The sequence below is a fragment of the Dromiciops gliroides genome, chromosome 6 (genome assembly GCF_019393635.1).
Source record: "Dromiciops gliroides isolate mDroGli1 chromosome 6, mDroGli1.pri, whole genome shotgun sequence".
NCBI classification, from domain to species: Eukaryota; Metazoa; Chordata; class Mammalia; order Microbiotheria; family Microbiotheriidae; genus Dromiciops; species Dromiciops gliroides.
Window position 1 is genome coordinate 13,305,589 of NC_057866.1, and position 18,073 is coordinate 13,323,661.

Consider the following 18,073-nt stretch of genomic DNA (forward strand, 5'->3'; position numbering starts at 1 on the left):
GGGACCTGTTTCCCATGTTGCTGCCCTGTCCCCGCCCTGCCCTGTCACCCACATGCATGAAGGAAAGGGCTGAGCAGAACCCCACCGACCGGGGCTCTCGGGTCCTACTCTCAGCTCAGTTGTTGGTTTTGCCAAGTGATTTTTAGAATAGCCAAAAGTCCTCTGGTAGAGCTGGGCTGATGGAATAGGGGACCTGGATTAAAATCTTACCTTTTACCCCCTACTACCGATGAGATAGCACCTCTATGCCTCAGTTTCCCCCTCTTGTTTCTGAGGTCCCCTTGAGTTCTAAGCCATAGACTCTATTATCCTGATCATCTCTGTCCCTTTCTACAGGCCAGGGGTATCCAGCCACTTGAAGGACCTCCCCCTTCTGAGTGCCGAGGGTTGGGACATACCGAGGGTGACATTTTTGGCAGTGACATCATTGCAGGAGGTGTAGTAGTGGGTGAGCCAGACGATGCCCACAATGGCGTAGATGAACTCAATGAGCAGGATCGCTACAAAGAGAGCACAGCCAACATGAGCCCTGCGCCTGTCGTTGTCCAGCATGGGAGTGCCAGGCACAGGACGGCAGAGGGGGGGTGTCAGGGATGGGGCCAGCATCCTGTCTTGAGCACAGGCCCCAGACGGACAAATGAATGAAGGAATGAACGAACAAAGGAACAAACAAAAGAATGAACGAATGAATGAATGAACGAATGAACGAAGGAACAAACAAAAGAATGAATGAACGAACAAAGGAATGAACGAATGAAGGAACAAACGGATGAATGAAAAAACGAATGAAGGAACGAGCAAGCGAATGAATGCAGGGGCAGATGGGAAGGGCCTTACCCAGGCGGACGTAGAGCACGTACTGCATGGACTCGCGGGGCTCGGTGTAGAGGATGCCTCCCCGCATGCTCAGCCAAATGATCGCCATCTCGGCGATCATGCAGCTCAGGAGGATGCCCAAGTAGCCACGGCCGTGGTCCACCAGATTGAGGGAGCAGGCTTCGTTGGGGTTGTACGCCAGGCCGAAGAGGACCACCGAGAGGATCACAAACCTGCCGGGCATCGGCCTGGCGGTCAGCCTCTCCTTCCCACTATGCCCCCAGGGGCTGGAGGGCAGGGCTGGGGGCAGAGGAGGAGGAGGGTGGCTGTCTGGGGCTTGGGGACATTCCCTCCTCTGATGGAGGGCCACTGTCCCCTGGGTGTGCAGCCCTTTGGGGGCATGGCGCTGGCAGGCTGGGCCACAGAAGGGTCTGTGCCAGAGAGGTAGCAGCGACAGCCCAGCTGGGGGTCCTGAGACTGTCACACAGACTTTCCTTAAAGTCCAGGAAGCCTCAGAATCTCCTTTTAGAACTATTCAAGGACAGACGAAGAGGATGAGAGGCATGACATCTGGAGAGCTAAGGGGGTCCTCTAGGGTGTAAAGCGGGGCTGGGGGTTTCCCCGTGGCTCCTGGGGTGCTCAGACCCAGCCTCCCATTCCACACCCCTGTCACGGCATGCCACTGGGCCTACCAGAGGCTGGGCTGGAAGGGGCCCTGGGCCCAGGGGGCCCTCCATGCCCACACACCCACACTCACCAGGTTGTATGGAGCAGGAAGAGGAAGATGGCTGGCAGGACGAGGTCATCGCTGCCCACAGACCAGCGCCGGCGGAACACCACGATCCCGGGCATGGCGAGCGGGTCTCGGGAGGCTCAGCAGTCGTGATGCTCACCTCCTGCAAGCAGACAGAGCACCATCCACGTGCGTCAACGGCCCTTCTGGCTCAGCCCCGGCTTCTGCTGCCTGTGCCTGCTCTCGGCAGGGTAGGCCATCAGGGACCCAGGATGGGGATAGTGAGGGGAGGGGGATGGCGGGCAGGCCTGGCCGGGTGCTAAATGGTAGGAGCTGGGGCGGCCCCGGGCCTGCCCCTTGAATGACTCCTCCTTCTGCTCAGCTCAGAGTGATGAGAGCAGGGGATGGGGGGGGGCCTGGGGAAGGGCCTCAGTCAGAGCCAACCCCCCCCCCCCACCCCAGGCAGATGTCTGCTCTGGGCTGGCCCTGCTCTGCCAGCCACCACCCACGCTGACCCTGACCGTGTGCAGAAAAGGGAAGGATACAGGTAATGGGCATTTAACGTAGGGTCAGAGAGCTCCATATCTGGCTATGCCAACGATTTGATGTGCATCCTTGGAAAAGTAGCTACCCCTCTCTGGACCTTGGGTTTCACACCAATACACAACACTTAGGCTACTATGTCATAGAATCACAGGCTTTGAGGGTGAGGTGGGTCCTCTGAGGCTTATAGTCCAACTGTATGTGAGACAAGAGCCGGCCCAGGCTCCGTTGGGGCCCTGCAGCTGCACGGCATCCCTGGGGCAGGCACTTGGACAGGGCGCCCTGGCCCCCATCCCTCTCCAAAGGAGGCCCCAGACAAGCAGCAGGATAAGCGCAGAGATGAGGGAGGATTGGTCCCAACCAGGATCCCGGGCAGGGATCACTCACCCCTGAGCCCAAGGGGGAAGCGGCAGCCTAAGGGAGCCAGGGCTGGGGGGAAAGCGGGTGGGGCTCAAGACAAGAAGCTCCTCAGCCCAGCTCAGAGAGAGAACCCCCAGGAAGGGCTCCAGGGAGCAGCCTGGGCAGCAAGTCCTCCTCCCGGGGGGGAGTGACCAACTCCCCCTTTAGCTATTACAGCCCCTGGGTGGGCGAGGGGGAATGGCATGGGCAGCAGCTGCCCAGTGTCTCTGGCCAAGCAGCCTCCTGCCTCCCAGGCACAGCTACCTCATCTAGTCACTGGGCAGGCGGGCAAGGCGGGCAGGCCAGGGGCAGGCAGGCCAGGGGCGTGCCTCCTCCTCCTCCTCCTCTCCCCACCTCCCCTCAGGAAGTGACATCATCCCCCTCTTCAAAGGAGCCCAAGTGTGGATTCTGGGAAGAGGGGATAAGGATGGAGAAGGAGGGGGATGGGCCAGGAGTCAAAAGATGCCCCTCCTTTCTAAGGAGGGCTCGGCTCTCCTCTGCTGAGGGGAGCCGCCACCAAGGCTTGGGAGCCTTTCAGCTCCTCATCCCTCGTGGCACCTGCCCACCCCAGCGGGATAAGCAGGAGGGCGAGGGTTTGCTCCTGGTGGGAGGGGGCTGTTTGAAGGGAGAGCAGAGCGGGGATGCCCTGGGGCCCTGCTCCAATGGGGTCTGGTGGAATTCTGCATTCTGCTGTGCCAGACCAGAGCCCAGAAACAGGAGCCTCCCGGTATGGGTCCTGCTGCCCACAGAGACAGGGCTTACCCCAGCTGGCATGCCCCTCTCCCTGCGCCCTTCCAACCCTACAAACATCCAACCCTAGGCGCCACACACTGCCCTGCAGACTGCCCTCTGGGCCCCAGGCATTGTCGTTTGCAAAGGCTGGCTGCCTTCCTTTCACTGGCCTGCCAAGCTGCCCCCAAAGGGCATGAACTTCTAGCTTCACACACCCCCACACATGTACACACATGGACATGTGCACACATGCACACACTGCACAGTATACTCAATCACACACACACACATATCCATACAAGCACATGCACCACACACACATGCATACACATGCACACATCCACAAAGGAACGCAATACCCTTCCATAACTACTGTTCACTTTGTAGTCTGGCCATTTTAACATACCCTCCTGTAATGGATGGTAATGAGAGACACTGGAACTCTCTTGGCATAACCTTTTTTCCTAGGGATCTCCCTAAAGCTTGCTATGATCTTAGGGGAACATGGACGAGGCCCCCAATGTGCATAAGAATGAGGAGCGAGGAACCTGCCAGCCCTGGACAAGATGCTTTTCCTGTGAGTCCCCAAAGTCCCAGGATCTGGGGAGGAAGAACGTGGAGCTGGGAGTCGAGTGGGGTCAGCCCAGGGAGGAGCCGCTGCAGTCAGCCCACTGCCCAAGCCCTGCTGCTGGAGGAGCAGCCCGGATCCCAAGGGACCCCCAGAAGTTAAGGAGCCAAAAGAGCCCAGGAGCCCAGCAGGTCAGAGGGGGGTGGGGCTGGGGTCACAGACCCTGGGTTCCAATCCTGATGCTGTTCCCATTTAGCTGTGGAATTCTGGGCCACTTTCCTCCTCTGCGAAGTGAGAGGCTTGGTCCTATGCCCCCAGTCTCTGTTCCCCAGGACTGCTGGGCACTTAATGGACTTAGTAGACCTGGGAAATGCATGCCTGGCAGAATGGAAGCCATGCATAGCATGGTCTGTGGGGTCCTCCTTCCATTTATGCCTGAAAGCCCACCATTAGTGATTCCTCCTTCTAAGTGCCTGACACTAAGAGCTTCTCTCACTTTCCCCTCCCATCAGAACACGGGACCCTTCCCTCTCTCCTCTCACCCCGCAGGGCCCTCCTAGGCTGTCAGCCCGGCTGAGCTCACCCCAGAAGCGAGGGTCTGAAGGGGAAAGCATCTACTTGTTTGCTGCCAGGCCCCTCGGATGGCGTCAGAGTGAACCATCGCCACAGAGGAGGATGGCCTGCCCCATAGCTCCTGGCACTGCCAGCCATCCCTCCTCTGCCTCAGGGAGGCTCAGCCAAAGGTGTGGCTGGGCCTGGGACAAACGCTCAGAGACCTCGAACACAGAGCTGGCGGCCGCTTGCCTGCCAGGGTGGGCAGACCATTTGGGGGCAAGTCTGGCCCTCTGTTCTCCATGGGGATCCATCCATCTTGGAGCCACTATTGATAATGCCCCTGAATGGTCTTCTTTCTGCTGGAGACCCCAGCACCTCACAATCCTGGCTTTGTCTGGGCCGTGGTGGGGGCTGTGATTTCATCTCTGGGCAATGTCCTGGGGGAGGCGGAGGAGCAATCACATGGTCTGGGTGCTTGGCCCCAGCCAGGTTTGCTTCGGCGGCATACACTGGCTTAACAAGGCCTGGCTTCCAATCATCAGCAAGGCCGCTTGGCCTCTAGAGGCCTCAATTTCCTCATCTGTAAAATGCAAGGTTTGCTCATCTCTAAGGCATCACCTTGGGAGGGGTCCTCCCTCCCACTGATGCCTGAAATTCTACCCTTCATGGTGCCTTCCTTTGAGAGAAGGGCTGCCTTCTCCCTTCAGGGAGAGATGGTGCCTGAAACCCTGTGAGTCTGGGCCGTGATCAGATCCTCTTCCTAACAAGAGAAAAAGGGCCGACCCGGGCTCGTGAGAAGGCATGAGAAAGACTGTCTGGGAGCCAGAAGCCTGAGGGCTGGGAGACCCTGGAGCAGTCACTGCTCAGCCCCCAGCCCTGGGGGCTCCCGGGACAGAAAGGGGAAGGAGAGGCACAAATTGGCTCCTTTACAGCTCTGTCAGAATCGCCATCCTCCCTCCTGCAGCTCATTGCCACCAGCATCATCCATTCCCTCCAGAAGGATTTATTAAAGGCTAGACTAAGCTCTGGCCTATGGCCAGGTACGGGGAATCTGAAGATCTTAGACCTAGAACTGGAAGGTACTGAGTCCAAACCCCTCACTTTGCAGGCCCACACCACAGAGGTGTCCGAGGCAGGATCTGAACCCGGTTCCTCTGGCTCCAGAGAAGTCTCTGTCTACTGTGCCCCTTCCGCTGCCTTTCCAAAGTGGACGTCTCTGCTCTCCTGGAGGGCTGCACCCACCATGGAGGTAAATGGGAAGGAGACACCATGTGAACTCAGGGAACTCTGGGGAGGGGGGTAGAAGGGAACCCCAGGAGAGGAGGGGAGCAATGCAGGGATGGGGAACCACACGTGACCAGGCACAGAAACAGAAGGTGGCTCATGCAGAGAAGCAGCAACGAAGCCCATGGGCCCGGACCATCGAGTCCAGAAAGGGCCAGAGCAGCATAAGGGGCTTCGCACCAGGCAAAGACTCCTGAATTGGATCCTGGGGGCAGCAGGGAGCGAGTTTGTGGAGCATGGGGAGACAGGAGTGACCGGTGGGTGGATGGATGGACAGGATGGATGGGGGAAGGGCACCCCGGAGGTAGGGAGTCCCAGGGGAGAGGCGCCCTGGGCCTGGTGGGAGAAAGCATGAGCCTCTGGCCCACGCTGACTGACATCTGCGCAGAGAGGAGAGGGCTGGTGTTGGCATCAGGGCCAGCAGCTCTCTGCACGTCGTTGGAAAGGGTGGATCCCAACTAGGATCACAAGGCCTGGGTGCCGAGACAGCTCCCTGGCCGTGCCCCACCTTTCCTGCATCCAGGACCCTCCCTCGGCCGCCCTGTGTCTGTGGTTCAGGAGAAGAGACTTCTGGATTTGGGGGCCGGGCTAATTCAAAAGGGGGGCAGTGGGGGGGTGGCTTTCTTTCTTTCTAGGTGCTTCCTTTCTAGGTCACCTTCCATGATGTCACCGAACATGGAGAATCAACAGATGTGAAGCCAGCTCTCTTGGTCAGCTCCAGGGAGTTGGGAATCTAGGTCAGAGTGAACTCAGGGCCCACAAAAGAGACAGGGATGGGAGGTGGGGAGATGCCTCTCCTTCCCCCTCTCCACCTCTACCCTTAAAGCTGGCACCGGCCAAGGTTACCAGGGTCAGGCAGGGCTGGTGGCTAGAGCTGGCCAAGGGGGCAGGGGAATTATATTTAAAGACTGTTTTCATTTCACCTTCCAATGCCTAGGAGGGAAGAGAGAGCTCAGAGGCAGCAAGCCTGGCCCGGGCCACAGCTGCAGGTTATAAGATCACAGGAGGGGCCCTCGAAGTCATTTGCCCAAGGTGGCCCAGCCAGTAAGGATCTGAGGAAGGATCTTCCTAGCTCCAAGCACGGCGCTGTCTCCACCACCCCACCAAGGTGTCATCTCCCTTTGTGTGTCTGGTCAGAAAAAAAGGCAGGAGTTTAGAGACCATTTAAGCCAACTCCCACTTTACACTTGGGGAAACTGAGGCCTACAGGAGGAGAGGGGCATCAAGGTTATGCAGAGAGCCAGAACCAGCCCCCGGCCCCAGCCCCTACTTCAGTCTCCTTTCCATTACAGCATGTGGTTTCCCCAGCATCCTCCTCTCGCTTCATGGAAGATCCACCGGGGCCCCCACATTTTTCCATGCCTTACCCTGGCCCAGCCCTGCGGTCAGTCACCCCCTGGCCTTAAACACAAAGCACTGAGCCACCCCAGGGAGAATGCTGGTGAGACCATCTTGTTTTCATGAAGGAAGGAAGACATGTAACCTCCCTCTCCTAAGTCTGCAGAGCCCAAGTGAGCTCCCGCACTGTGGATGAATCAGGAAGGGCCAAGGAGTTTCTCCCACAGCTGCCCAGGATACAGGCAGCCTGGGCTCACTGACCTGCCCAGTTCCTCTGGCGTTTCTCAGGCCTCTTCCCTCACTGGGAGGCTGTATTCAATACTGCCTGTCCTGTCTCCTCTCTGGCTGCCCCTTCTCAGTCTCCGGTCCAGGCTCACCCTCTCTGTCCCACCCTGAAACCATGGGTGCTCCCCAAGGCTCTGTCCTGGGCCCCCTTCTCTCTCTACACTCTCACTTGATGACCGTCAGCTCTCATCTCTCCACACACGACTCCCAGGTCTCTATGTCCAACCCCAGCCTCTCCCCTGAGCATCAGGCCTGCTTCTCCAACTGCCCCGTGGACCTTTGTTGTCCCATAGACATCTTCAATCCGACATGACCAAAGCAACTCCTTATGCCACCCCCCAAATGCACCCCTCGTCCAAACGCCCCTATTTTCCTTTGAAGGCACCACCGGCCCCCGATCACCTGGGGCTCTTCACCTAGTTCTTAACCATCTCCCTCATCCCACACACCCAGTCAGGTGCCAAATCTCACCAGCTTTACCCCCACGACCATTCTTTCTCCTCGCCCAGCCCCCTGGCTAGCTCAGGCCCTCAAAGCCCCGCCCCGAGATGACTACGGCCTTGTCTTTCCCCGCCCCAGCCCCTCATGTCACGGGCTCCTTGTGGAATCTCTCTTTTCTCTCAAGACTCACCATGAGCTCCAGCTTTTACATGAAGCTCCTGGACACCCTTAGCCAGCAGGCTCCCCGCTCCTAAGGACCTGTGTTTAGTTATTCTGCACATGTCGGATATGTGTGTGCTTGTGTCCCCCATTAGAATGGGGCTTCTTTGAGTCACTGTCTCTGCATCCCCAGGCCTCACAGAGAGGCCGGCCCAGGGCCTCGCGCAGCAGGCGATCAAGTCGGACCAGGAGGCCAGCCTGCAACCCTCCATCACAGGGAGGAGAGGGGACCTACCCACCAAGTGCTCACCCTTGGATGGAACATGGCTACTCTTTCAAGATGGTGGGTGGCACCATCCTCTTGGGAACTCGTCCTCTTGGTAGACAGGATCCCCTAAAGCTCCAGGGGAGCCTGCGGGGCACAGTGGGCAGAGAGAACCAGCCTCGAAGGCAGAAAGACCTGGGTTCAAGCCCTACCTGACCCAGACTGGCTATGTCACCGTGCTCAAGTGGCTCAACCATTTGACGCTTTAGGCGGCTAAGTGGCAGAGAAGATGGACGTCCCCTGGGAGGAGGAGTGTCCTCACCTGCCCAAGAATCGAGTCACTCTCCTAGAGCTCTAGGAAGGAAACTGTAAAGGGTGAAAGGCCATGAGAGCTCTTGCTACCAAGAGGAAAGGCCAGAGTCACGTGGCTACTTTCTTTATGCACAAGAGACAAGAGCAAAGGCAGGGAGTGAAGGGACGTGGAGTGAAGATACCACCTCTTCCTGTTCCGGAATCCTCGCCTTTAACTCTTCCACGTGGACAGGCCATAGTACGTCCCAGGAGGGCTCCAGGCACCTCATTTCATCCTGATATCAGCACAATAGGCATTATCCCCATTTTGCAGATGAGAAAACTCAGGCACAGAGGGGTTCGGAGACTTGTCCAAGGCCTAGCTGGAGCTGAGACAGCAGCTCAGGCCCGCTGCCTCCCTGGGGGACTGTTCTTCTTGTGCTTTTTTTTTTTTTTTTTTTTGTTGTTGTTGTTGTTAGGCAATTGGGGTTAAGTGACTTGCCTAAGGTCACACAGCTAGTAAGTGTTAAGTGTCTGAGGCCGGATTTGAACTTAGGTCCTACTGACTCCAGGGCCGGTGCTCTATCCACTGCGCCACCTAGCTGCCCCCTTCTTGTGCTTTTTAAGCCACTTCCAATCCTTCGGCCTCCCCACTAAAATGCCCCAGGAACCACTGAGGCCACAGCTCCTTTGCCTTCCTTTCTGTCTCGTCTCTCGCTCCACCCTCTCCCTCTCGGCTGTGCCCGAGAGCCAGCCCGGCCCAGCAGTGAAGTCAGGGTTTGAAAGGTACTGGCCGGGCCGTGAGGAGGAGAGGGAGGAGAGCACGTGTGGGTTTGGGGCCGGGTGTGCTCAGCCCAAGCAAGAGGCCTGAAAGCTGCGGGATTTCACACATCAGATGGGCTGGAGCAAAAGCAGAGCCGATCTTGCCCAGGGCTGGGTCCAGGATTCAGGGGCCTTTTGACAGTGTCTCTAACTCACCATGCCTCTAACATCCAGGTGGTAGAGTCAAGTAGGATGTCTGGGTGATGTGGGTCTACCATGGAGAGCTCCGGGGACGGGCCTGGGAGAGGGAACCCACCCCACCCACCCAAGGATAAAGCACCTCCTGGACTCCAACCCCACCCCCCAAACAGGGCGATCTCAGGCTGGGCAGAAGGTGAAGGGGGGAGCAGAGAGACTCCTATCTCATTAGGGACAACCCCTGCCTCTGCAAAGCCTTGCTCGCTGTCCCTCTGTGGAGTAGCCGAGGCCGGAGGGCCGGCAGCAGCTCCTCCCTGCCAGTGAGCCTCTGCTCCTCTTCCTCACCACAGTTCCGTCTAGTCTCTAGCTTCTTGTTCTCACGCTAATTATTTTGCCTTTGTCTACACTGAACTGACTTTGCCATCTGCTGCTGGGCCAGTCATCGACACCAGCCAACTCTGTTGGAATCTGGTGCTTTTGTTTCCTGCTATTTGTCCGGGAAATGAGGAACATATTGCAGAGAAATGAGAAGGGTCCAAAGAGGTCCTCTGAGCCCTCCCCGGGAGACCTTTCTCTGCCCTTCTGCCCTCCCCATCACTCCTGGTTTCTTTTCTAGGTTTGTGGCCCAGATGGTTTCAAAAGATTCCAGTGTTTCCCACGAGGGGCTGTTCTGGTTCTAGAAGCCAACCAACTTGTTCCTATCCCTTTGGGCTGCTCCTCCTCCCGCCTGGAACCGTCCTAATTCCATCCCACCATGGGGTCCGTGCAGTCGCTGTATGGCTATGGACTAACTGGACAGTTGCCCCATTTGGCAGCTCTTTCACCCAGTCATCATTTTTGAATCTTCTCCTTTGAGGCCAATTGGTTTCATAGACTGAGCTGATCGGGCCCTCCAGAGCTCATCCAGTTCACATTGCGGTCACCAGGCAGACCCAGAATTAAGTACACTGCAGAGATGAGGACGCAGAATTAGAAGTGCTTTAGGGAAGGAGGCCCCCCAATCTCCCTTAGTAACCCTAATGAAAGGGTTGTCCTTCGTGAAACTCGCTGCTCTGTGGTGAGCTGAATTGCACTTTGGGGAGCCCAGTCTTTTCTGAGGTGGCTAAACATCTACAAGTGTTTCTTCTTTCCTTGTTTTTTCCCTTGGAAGAGGGGAGAGGAAGTCGATAACTCCCATATTCAATAAGGAGGCTTCTTGACTGGGTTAGAGGGTGCCTCAGATTGGAAGAATAAAAGAACGGGTTCCTTCCAAAGATGCCAAGTGGGGTTGGGAGGGAAGATAAGATCTTTTTCCGGGGTTGTCTAGGGAGTAGCTTCCAGTTAAGAGAGCATCATGGGTCAAGCTATTTCTGGGTAACTTCAGTTAGGGATGGGTTAAAAGGCCCCCAGGACTAGGTCACTATTTCACATGTACATCTCATCACCTTGCTATGTGGATCATGTCTGAATTTGTCTAGGCTCTTTCCCCATATTAAAAAGCTCTACAAGATGTGAAGCACATGAAAGAGGTAGAAAGGAAAGAGGGAAATGGGTCAGTTAGCAAGGTGCAAGGAACATCTCCCAGCACTTCACCAGGAGACATCCAGGTGGTCTGAGATCAAGGCTGGCCTTGTCACGGCTGGGGCTGCCACAGCTCTCTGCATCCGAGGAGCAGGGCCAACTCAGGCAGCCAGGAAGATATCAGGGATCACCGAGTCAGAAGGTCTCAGAGGCTCAGTGCATCCAGAAAGAGATCAAAGAAGTTTGGAAAGTCTGAAGGTGCAGGGCATTTCAGAAAACTCTTCCTTTTCTCTCTTGGAAATCCTTCCTGCCACAAACACTGAGGCCATTTCCTCCTGCCTGTCATTAATGAAGCCCCAAGGCACCTGATCTTCAAAGCCAACAGCCGACCTCTGCCACTTGCAGGGTTCTAAGCTAAGCAACACCAACACCTCTGGCCTTCTCCTGTGCAACTTATTCTAGAAGTCTTTTAATCCCTGAGCTCTTCCCTCCAAATTCTTTCCATGACCCTGGGTCTAGACACAGCCAAAGGCTTTGGACTCTTCTGCCTCTGCAAGGCCTTGCTCGCTGTCCCTCTGTGGAGCAGCCAAGGGCCAGGAGGGCGGGCAGCAGCTCCTCCCTGCCAGCGAGCCTCTGCTCCTCTTCCCTACCACCCTTTGCCCACAGTCCTTCTGTCAGCTTTTGGGTCTGTCTGGAAGGCCACTGAATCCTGCCTATTTGAATTCATTGCATGAGAAAGAGTCATGAGCAGCTGTGTGAAAAGTTTCCCAAATGCACAGACACAGCCGAGGGGGTGGAACAAGCCTGCAAGGGGACTGCTTACTGTGGCACCGGCGCCACCTCACCAGCCCAGAGCACATGCTGGAGGCACAGCCGATCCAATTTCACTTGAACCTACTCCCCGGGGCCACACGGAAGTGGGGATCGAGTGTCAGAGTAACAGGATTCCCTTCTATATGGGGAGGATGTTTGCGGAGTCACACACATGTGAGGAGATGGACAAACCTGTCCTGTCTCTGCAGCTGGGAGGAGCCTTCAGGCACAGGATCCCAAGAGCAGCCATGCATGCCGACTGGGTGCAGGGTCTCCCCAGAGCCTAGAGGGCCAATCCACTCTGGCTGGCGCTCTTGCATACTCCCCAAAGGACAACAGTGCACCAGCAGACAATCAGAAACTGAGAGGTTTGGAACCTAGCTTTAATTCCTCATTCTAGCAGATTTTCTCAAGGAAAAAAAAATCCATCAAGTTATTTCTGTCTCATGTCCCAGGAATCTAGAGCGGGGGTCTTCTAATGCCTGCTCTGGGCTCCTGAGTCAAGGACATGGCCAGAAGACCCCTTGTTGCGGCTGCGGCCCCTCCAGCTCTCAAGTTGGGGCCAGGGCCTCTGTAGGCACAGGCACCTCTTGGGCTGAGCAAACCTAGTGTACACAAACTTGGATTTGCCGATCAGATCCTTGGGATTGCTGGGCCTTAGGTGGTGCCTCCCTTGCCACAGACCTCCTTTAAGGACGTTTAGGATGGGATTTGTGTGTGTGGCGCTGCCCTCTTTTCCTCATCTCCCCCGATTTCCAAGTCCTTGTACTGCAGCTTTCTCCAGGCCTGGGGAGCAGAACCACTCCGTGCCTGGACAGCTTCCTTCCCCAGCTTCTCCTTGGCCACACTCCCTTCAGTCTGGCCTATCCCCAGCAGCATGATCGAAGTTACAGGGGCTCCCGAACTGCTTCTTAAATCAAATGAAAACTTGTAATGATGGGCTTCAAGGCTCACACCAGTTGGCTGCCCCCTGCACAACCTCCTTCATCTTCCATCAAACTTCCAGCCAGGTATCTTCTTGTTTGCTCACAAGCCCAGGCCCTGGCCCTGCCTCTTCCTGGGAGGGCCTTCCCCTCCTGTGCCAAGCGCCCAAAGATCCCCCTGCCCCAGTCTTCTCGGATGAGGCTTCCGTCTCCCCTCTCATTCGGTGACAGTAGAGATGTGTCACTTGTGTTTGCTGCACACTCAGGGCCAGGCCTTGGGGCTAGAGCTCAGACCCACGGAGGCCCAGCCCTGGGAGGCCCAGCGTCTGAGACCTATGCATGCTTAGAGGACAGCCATGGGGAGGGGCCTTGAGCTCAGGCCATCCAAGTAGGACTGGCTCATGGAGAGCATGAGGGTTGCCTTCCAAACTGGGAGCAAAGGCTCACTGGACCAGAGGGGTCAAGAGGCCAGCCTCTCATTTTACAGCCAAGGAGACTGAGGCTGCCCCCAATACCACAGTGTATGTGTCTGAGGCAGGATTCAAACCCAAGTCCTCTGACTCCAGGCCCATCATTGCCCTCCCTGGGCTTTCACTTAGACAAACGCGCACGTGAGCTCAACGCAAGCAGAACTCCTTAACCCGCAGCACTCCCCACAAGCTCGATGCACTGCCGCAGGAGGCAGTCAGTTCTCCATCCTTGGAGACCAGAGATGCCCATGCAGGTAGGGCTGGGACTCGGCTGCCAGTACAGAGTCTGCGACTGGGAGGCTGCCCTGGAGTTTGCTTCTCCCATTCCACAGACGCGTATGATGTCCCTGCTGTGTGTGCGAGGCACTGTCTGTCCAGTGAAAACACAAGGCTTTTACACTCCAAGTACCAAGGGCTGAGCTAGATTTCCCCTGACGTTCCTTCCAGTGGGAAGATGCTGGGACCCACAGGCTCATCTCACTGAGGTCTCAGCCATCCCCAAGGACACTAACAATTTCCCTTCTGTTTAATTTCCTGGGGTCCACCTGAAACACATTCACTGATTTCCCTAGGCACCATCATGAGGCCCTTTTCTGAGGCAGACAAACTAAGGCTTGGAGAGATCAGACTTGCTCGTGGCCACACAACCCACCCGCTGCTCTGCCCAAGAAAGCCAGCAGATATTCTTTGCTTTCATATCTTCTGTGCCCAGAGGCCCTGGACTGGAAGGCTCTGCCCTCGGACAAAGCCCCAGAGCTCTGGCCGGCAGGAGCAGTGACCGGGCCTCACCAGAGAAAGGCCTTTGCTGACCAGACAGGCCTGGGGGCCCACAGTGGGCAGCAGATTCCATTTAGCACAGAAACTCCCTGGGGCTTTGCAGGAGCACGGCAGGGTTTGACACCAGCCTCCCTGGGGCTCATCTTCTCCACACCATTAACCACGGCGGCGGCAGTGGTGATAGCAATGAAGAAAAGCTGTCCCTTTTACGGCAGCTGAGAGGTCTAGAGAGAGCTCAGAGGGGCTCCCGGTAAACCACAGGCAATGAGCCTTTTAATGCACACACTGCCAGAGTGGGGAGAAGTCCAGGGCTGAGCTGGATGACTGCTAATGGGCTACCCTGCCTGGGAGCCCGGGGCCGGAGCGGGGAGACCTGCGTACAGAGGAGCATGAGCTGGGGATCGACCGCTTGGCCCCTGGGCTGGGCCCAAGCCTCCATTGTGGACGCAGGAACAAGGACTGGGAAACCAGGAGGAGACGGCGAGGTAGTGAGAACTGGGCACTGGGGCTGGGGTCCGCCTGCCTCACCAGGACAGTCAGAAATCATTCTTGGTAATTCTCTGCTGCAAGCAGTGACCTGGAATCGTGGGCTCGGGGCCTCCTTGGGTGCCCCCCAACCTGTCAGCACTGCCCCTTGTGCCATCTCAGTGTGATGCCCACCTTTCAATGTGTCTGGCCACAGTCTCCCCCGCCCCCCAACCTGGGCGTGCCCCAGCTGTCAGCACCGCACATAACTGGGAACCATGGGCAAAGGTGCAGGGACGAATTCTGGCACCTGGTGACAAAAGCCTTCCTAACTCTAAGCTTTCTCAGCTGTCCCAAAGGGAGCTGCACAGGGGGTTCTCATCACTGCAGGCCTTCGGGAGCAGGACAAATGCTTGACCGCTTGGCAGGAAAGCTGCAGGGGGGACACTTTTTCAAATGTGGGTTAGAGGAGAGGCCCTCAGAGGTGCCTACTGAATGCAAGTCTGTATGTGGCCAGTTAAAGGTTCAGGACCACCCTGCTACACCACAGGCATCCCAGGGCCAGCTTCTAGAGGGGGTGGCAGGGAGGCGGGCAGACCCCTAGTCCAGCAGGATGTATCTCAGTGAAACTTCAGCCCCGCAGTCCTTGCTAGCCAGCTGTGGTCACACAGGTGCAGTTGTCCTGGCTCACTCAGCTCAGAAGTGGTCTCAGCAACAAGAAGAATGCCTCGTGTGGTAGAAAACCCTGAATCTGGAGCCAGAGCACATGGGTACCAGGCTGGCTCTGCCTCTGATAGTGCCGAGGTGAGCGTGGGCAAGCTGCTCCTCCCCCTGGGCCTCAGTTCTCTCCGATCCATGATGGTGGGGGGTGCGTGGGTAACCCCCAGCTTCTGCCTTGGCTTCATCTTGCCAATACTGCATGATCCTGCCCCATGAGGTTGGCCCAAGCTCCTGTCAGAATCCCCAGGCCCCCACCCAGGAGGACACCAGCACACTCAATGCTCAGGCTTCCTCGACCCCATTTCTGACCTCTGAGTCTAGGGGACACCTGCCCTAGTCCCTCATTTCCCACCCAGTGCCAGCTCACTTCCCTCCTCTTGGGCCATGCCCAGCCATGCTCTGGAGCATTCCCAACCCCCTCACCCCCCCACCCCCCACTCCCAAGGAGGAGGCTCTTGTCCAAAGGGAGCCTTGTCCCTTGCAAAGCACCCATATGAGCACCTCCAGATGCAATTTCCTCGAACACTCTGTGAGAACGTATTCCCATTGCCTCTCTGGGGAAACTGAGGCCCAGACAAGTTGGATGGTTCATTCAAGGTCGCAAAGCGGCCCGGGATCCTTTCGACATCCCACGCTGCCTCCCTGGCGTGACTGGGATTTGCCCTCTGCCAACCTCCCAGGATATTATGAGAACAAATAAGATAAAACACAGGCTTCTTAGAAGAAAGAAAGACACTATAAAAGTCGCCCTAATGTCATTAGTTCCCTTAATGCTGTGCCAGTGCCTTGGGGCAGGCTGGGCCTGTTCTCTGGAGGATAGGGCGGGGGGGAGCATTCAGTTGGGGTGTGCCCTGTGAGGGGGGCAGCTCTCCCCAAAGTGCTGCTGGGGCAGGGGAGGCCAGGTTGGGCGTAACCTGCAGGTGGGCAGCCCACTGAAGTCAGTGCCTTCTGTTGCCAGCCATTGTCACCAGGGATGACACAGCACCCTTTCTGCCTCTCTGGGGCCTTGGAGAAGGCTCCAAGCTGCCCTCAGTTTCCTAATCCGGGAAGGGGGCACTGAACTGTACGGTGTCTGGGCTCCTGGCTCTGCCGCTCTCCATGCCAGGCTCCTTAAAGAGAAAAGGGCAGCAGTGTCTCAGGTGGTATGAATTATGCACTCCTGCTGCCCAGTAGGGAAGAGGGCTGTCAGCCCCAGTCAGGAGGAGGTGGCCACTCGATAACCCCAAGCCTTGGGCGGGGGAAATTGGACACTCCCTAGCTTCCCAGCCCTGCCGGACAGCAGCCTGGCCTGGCCCTCCAAGCCACTCCCCTTGCCTTGGTGAGTGAGTTACAGTCTGTTTCCCACTTCCCACACCACCCCCAGCTGAGAGGCCATGGGGAGCAATGTCTAAAGGGTGTCTGCCATGGAAAGCAGGGTTTCTCAAGAGCAGGAGACAGTGGTCCTTTCTTTGCAGCTGGGCCCTGTCAATACATGGTAGTCTGGTCTCTCCTCCCCCCAGCAGCCCTGGAGTGGTCAGGGTCAAGGGGACAGCAGAAGACTCAATTCTGTTTTGCCAGGGAGAGGAACTTCCCTGCCCAGGGAGGGAAGGGCTCTGGAAAACAATCAACACGGGGCCTTTGCTCCCATCTCAACCTGGGGAAAGGCTCACCCCCCAGCCCAGGCAGGGAAACCCAAGGGCAGAGAGATTTCCCTCCCAGCATGCCCGGTGAAGCAGGGCACAGGGACGTGAAGGCCATTCAGCTGGGCAGGGCTGTGGATGCTGACAGGCATTCCGACTTGCACAGTGACCATCCCCAAAAGGAAGGGGAGACCTCTCCTGTGGAGGGAGGACAACAGGAAGGAAGGCACGCAGGGCCCAAGGGGAGAGCCTCTCTGCTCCTGGCATCAGATTGGGCCTTTACTTGTATCTGCCCACACAGCCAAAGCCGCCACAAATGGACACCGTCTGCCAGCTGCCTGATTGTGGCACAGGAGTCAGCAGCACGCCCAGGAGGCCAAGGTCTGGGACAAGGGAAGGAACTGATTTCACCTCCAGGAGCTGAAGGGGAGGCCACCAGAGGAAGCTGAGCCAGTGTGTGATGAGTCCTTGCCACTGTGAGGCAGCCCCGCTGGTGAGCGAATTCAGTCCTGACCTCCTCTGTGACTCCTGCCCCTGGTGTCCCAGGTGCTGTGAACAAGCCCTACAGAGCCCTGCTCTCACATCCCCGGAGGCTCTTCTGATTCAGGCCAAACAGCCCCCATTCCTCCACACACTCCCGTCACAACTTCTCCAGACCCTCTCACACCCATCTGTGTCCTCCTGAACCGGTGACTCCGGAAGCAAACCCAGCGATCCAGATGTGCCCTGAGAAGAGGAGCCTCCCTCAGCTGGAGGCCAGGCCTCCCTCCATGCAGCCCAACATGGCACTGGGTTTCCTGCTGACCCTGCAGTTCACTAACCCCTGGCTTCCTGGAGATTGGTCCCATCTGGTGTTTGTAAAATGGATTTTTTAAACCCAAGGATAAGACTTCCTGTCGATCTCTACAGATTTCCTCCTTACTAGATTTGCCCAACAGAGATAGTTGCAAAAGATAAAACAGGTGATTTTAATTACATGGGATTTAAAAGCTTCTACATAAACAAAATTAATGCATCGAAGAACAGGAAAGAAAACTATTGACTACTGACTTGGGAAAAATATTTGTATTGAATATCCCTGGTAAGGGTTTGTATCCAAGCCATTTATACAACTAGCAGAGACACAGAAGAGCAAAAACCAATCCCCAAGAGAAGGGGTCAAAAGATAAGGACAAACAAGAATGAAGGATCGCAAAAGATGGACGACCATAGGTTGACTGATCAAAATTCTTAACCAGAGAAACACAAACCAACATCCCTGATGTGCCTCACACACAGTAAATTAGCAAAGATGACAAAACATGGGAATAGTCAGTGTTCCTGGAGCGATGAATTAGTGCAGCCATCCCAGAAAGCAACTGGGAATTAGGCAAATAAAGTGATGATGGCTCCCATCCTCACTGAGCATGTACCCCAA

General features: G+C 56.6%; 1 protein-coding gene across 8 annotated transcripts in view; it reads right to left on the minus strand.

Moving 5' to 3' along the window:
- The window catches only part of DAGLA (diacylglycerol lipase alpha), a 69,008-nt gene that overhangs the window by 25,981 nt on the left and 24,954 nt on the right, over positions 1-18,073 (minus strand). For 4 of the 8 annotated variants that reach the window (XM_043970730.1, XM_043970731.1, XM_043970724.1 and 1 more), the window contains exons 2-5: positions 6,554-6,759; positions 1,574-1,712; positions 838-1,049; positions 399-500 (exon numbers count right to left, since the gene is read on the minus strand). In XM_043970730.1, the coding sequence (XP_043826665.1) occupies positions 399-500; positions 838-1,049; positions 1,574-1,668 (409 nt within the window). In that variant the 5' untranslated portion in view covers positions 1,669-1,712; positions 6,554-6,759. The remainder of the gene's footprint in view (positions 1-398; positions 501-837; positions 1,050-1,573; positions 1,713-6,553; positions 6,760-18,073) is intronic. The other 4 variants (XM_043970725.1, XM_043970726.1, XM_043970727.1 and 1 more) reach the window with 1 other exon arrangement.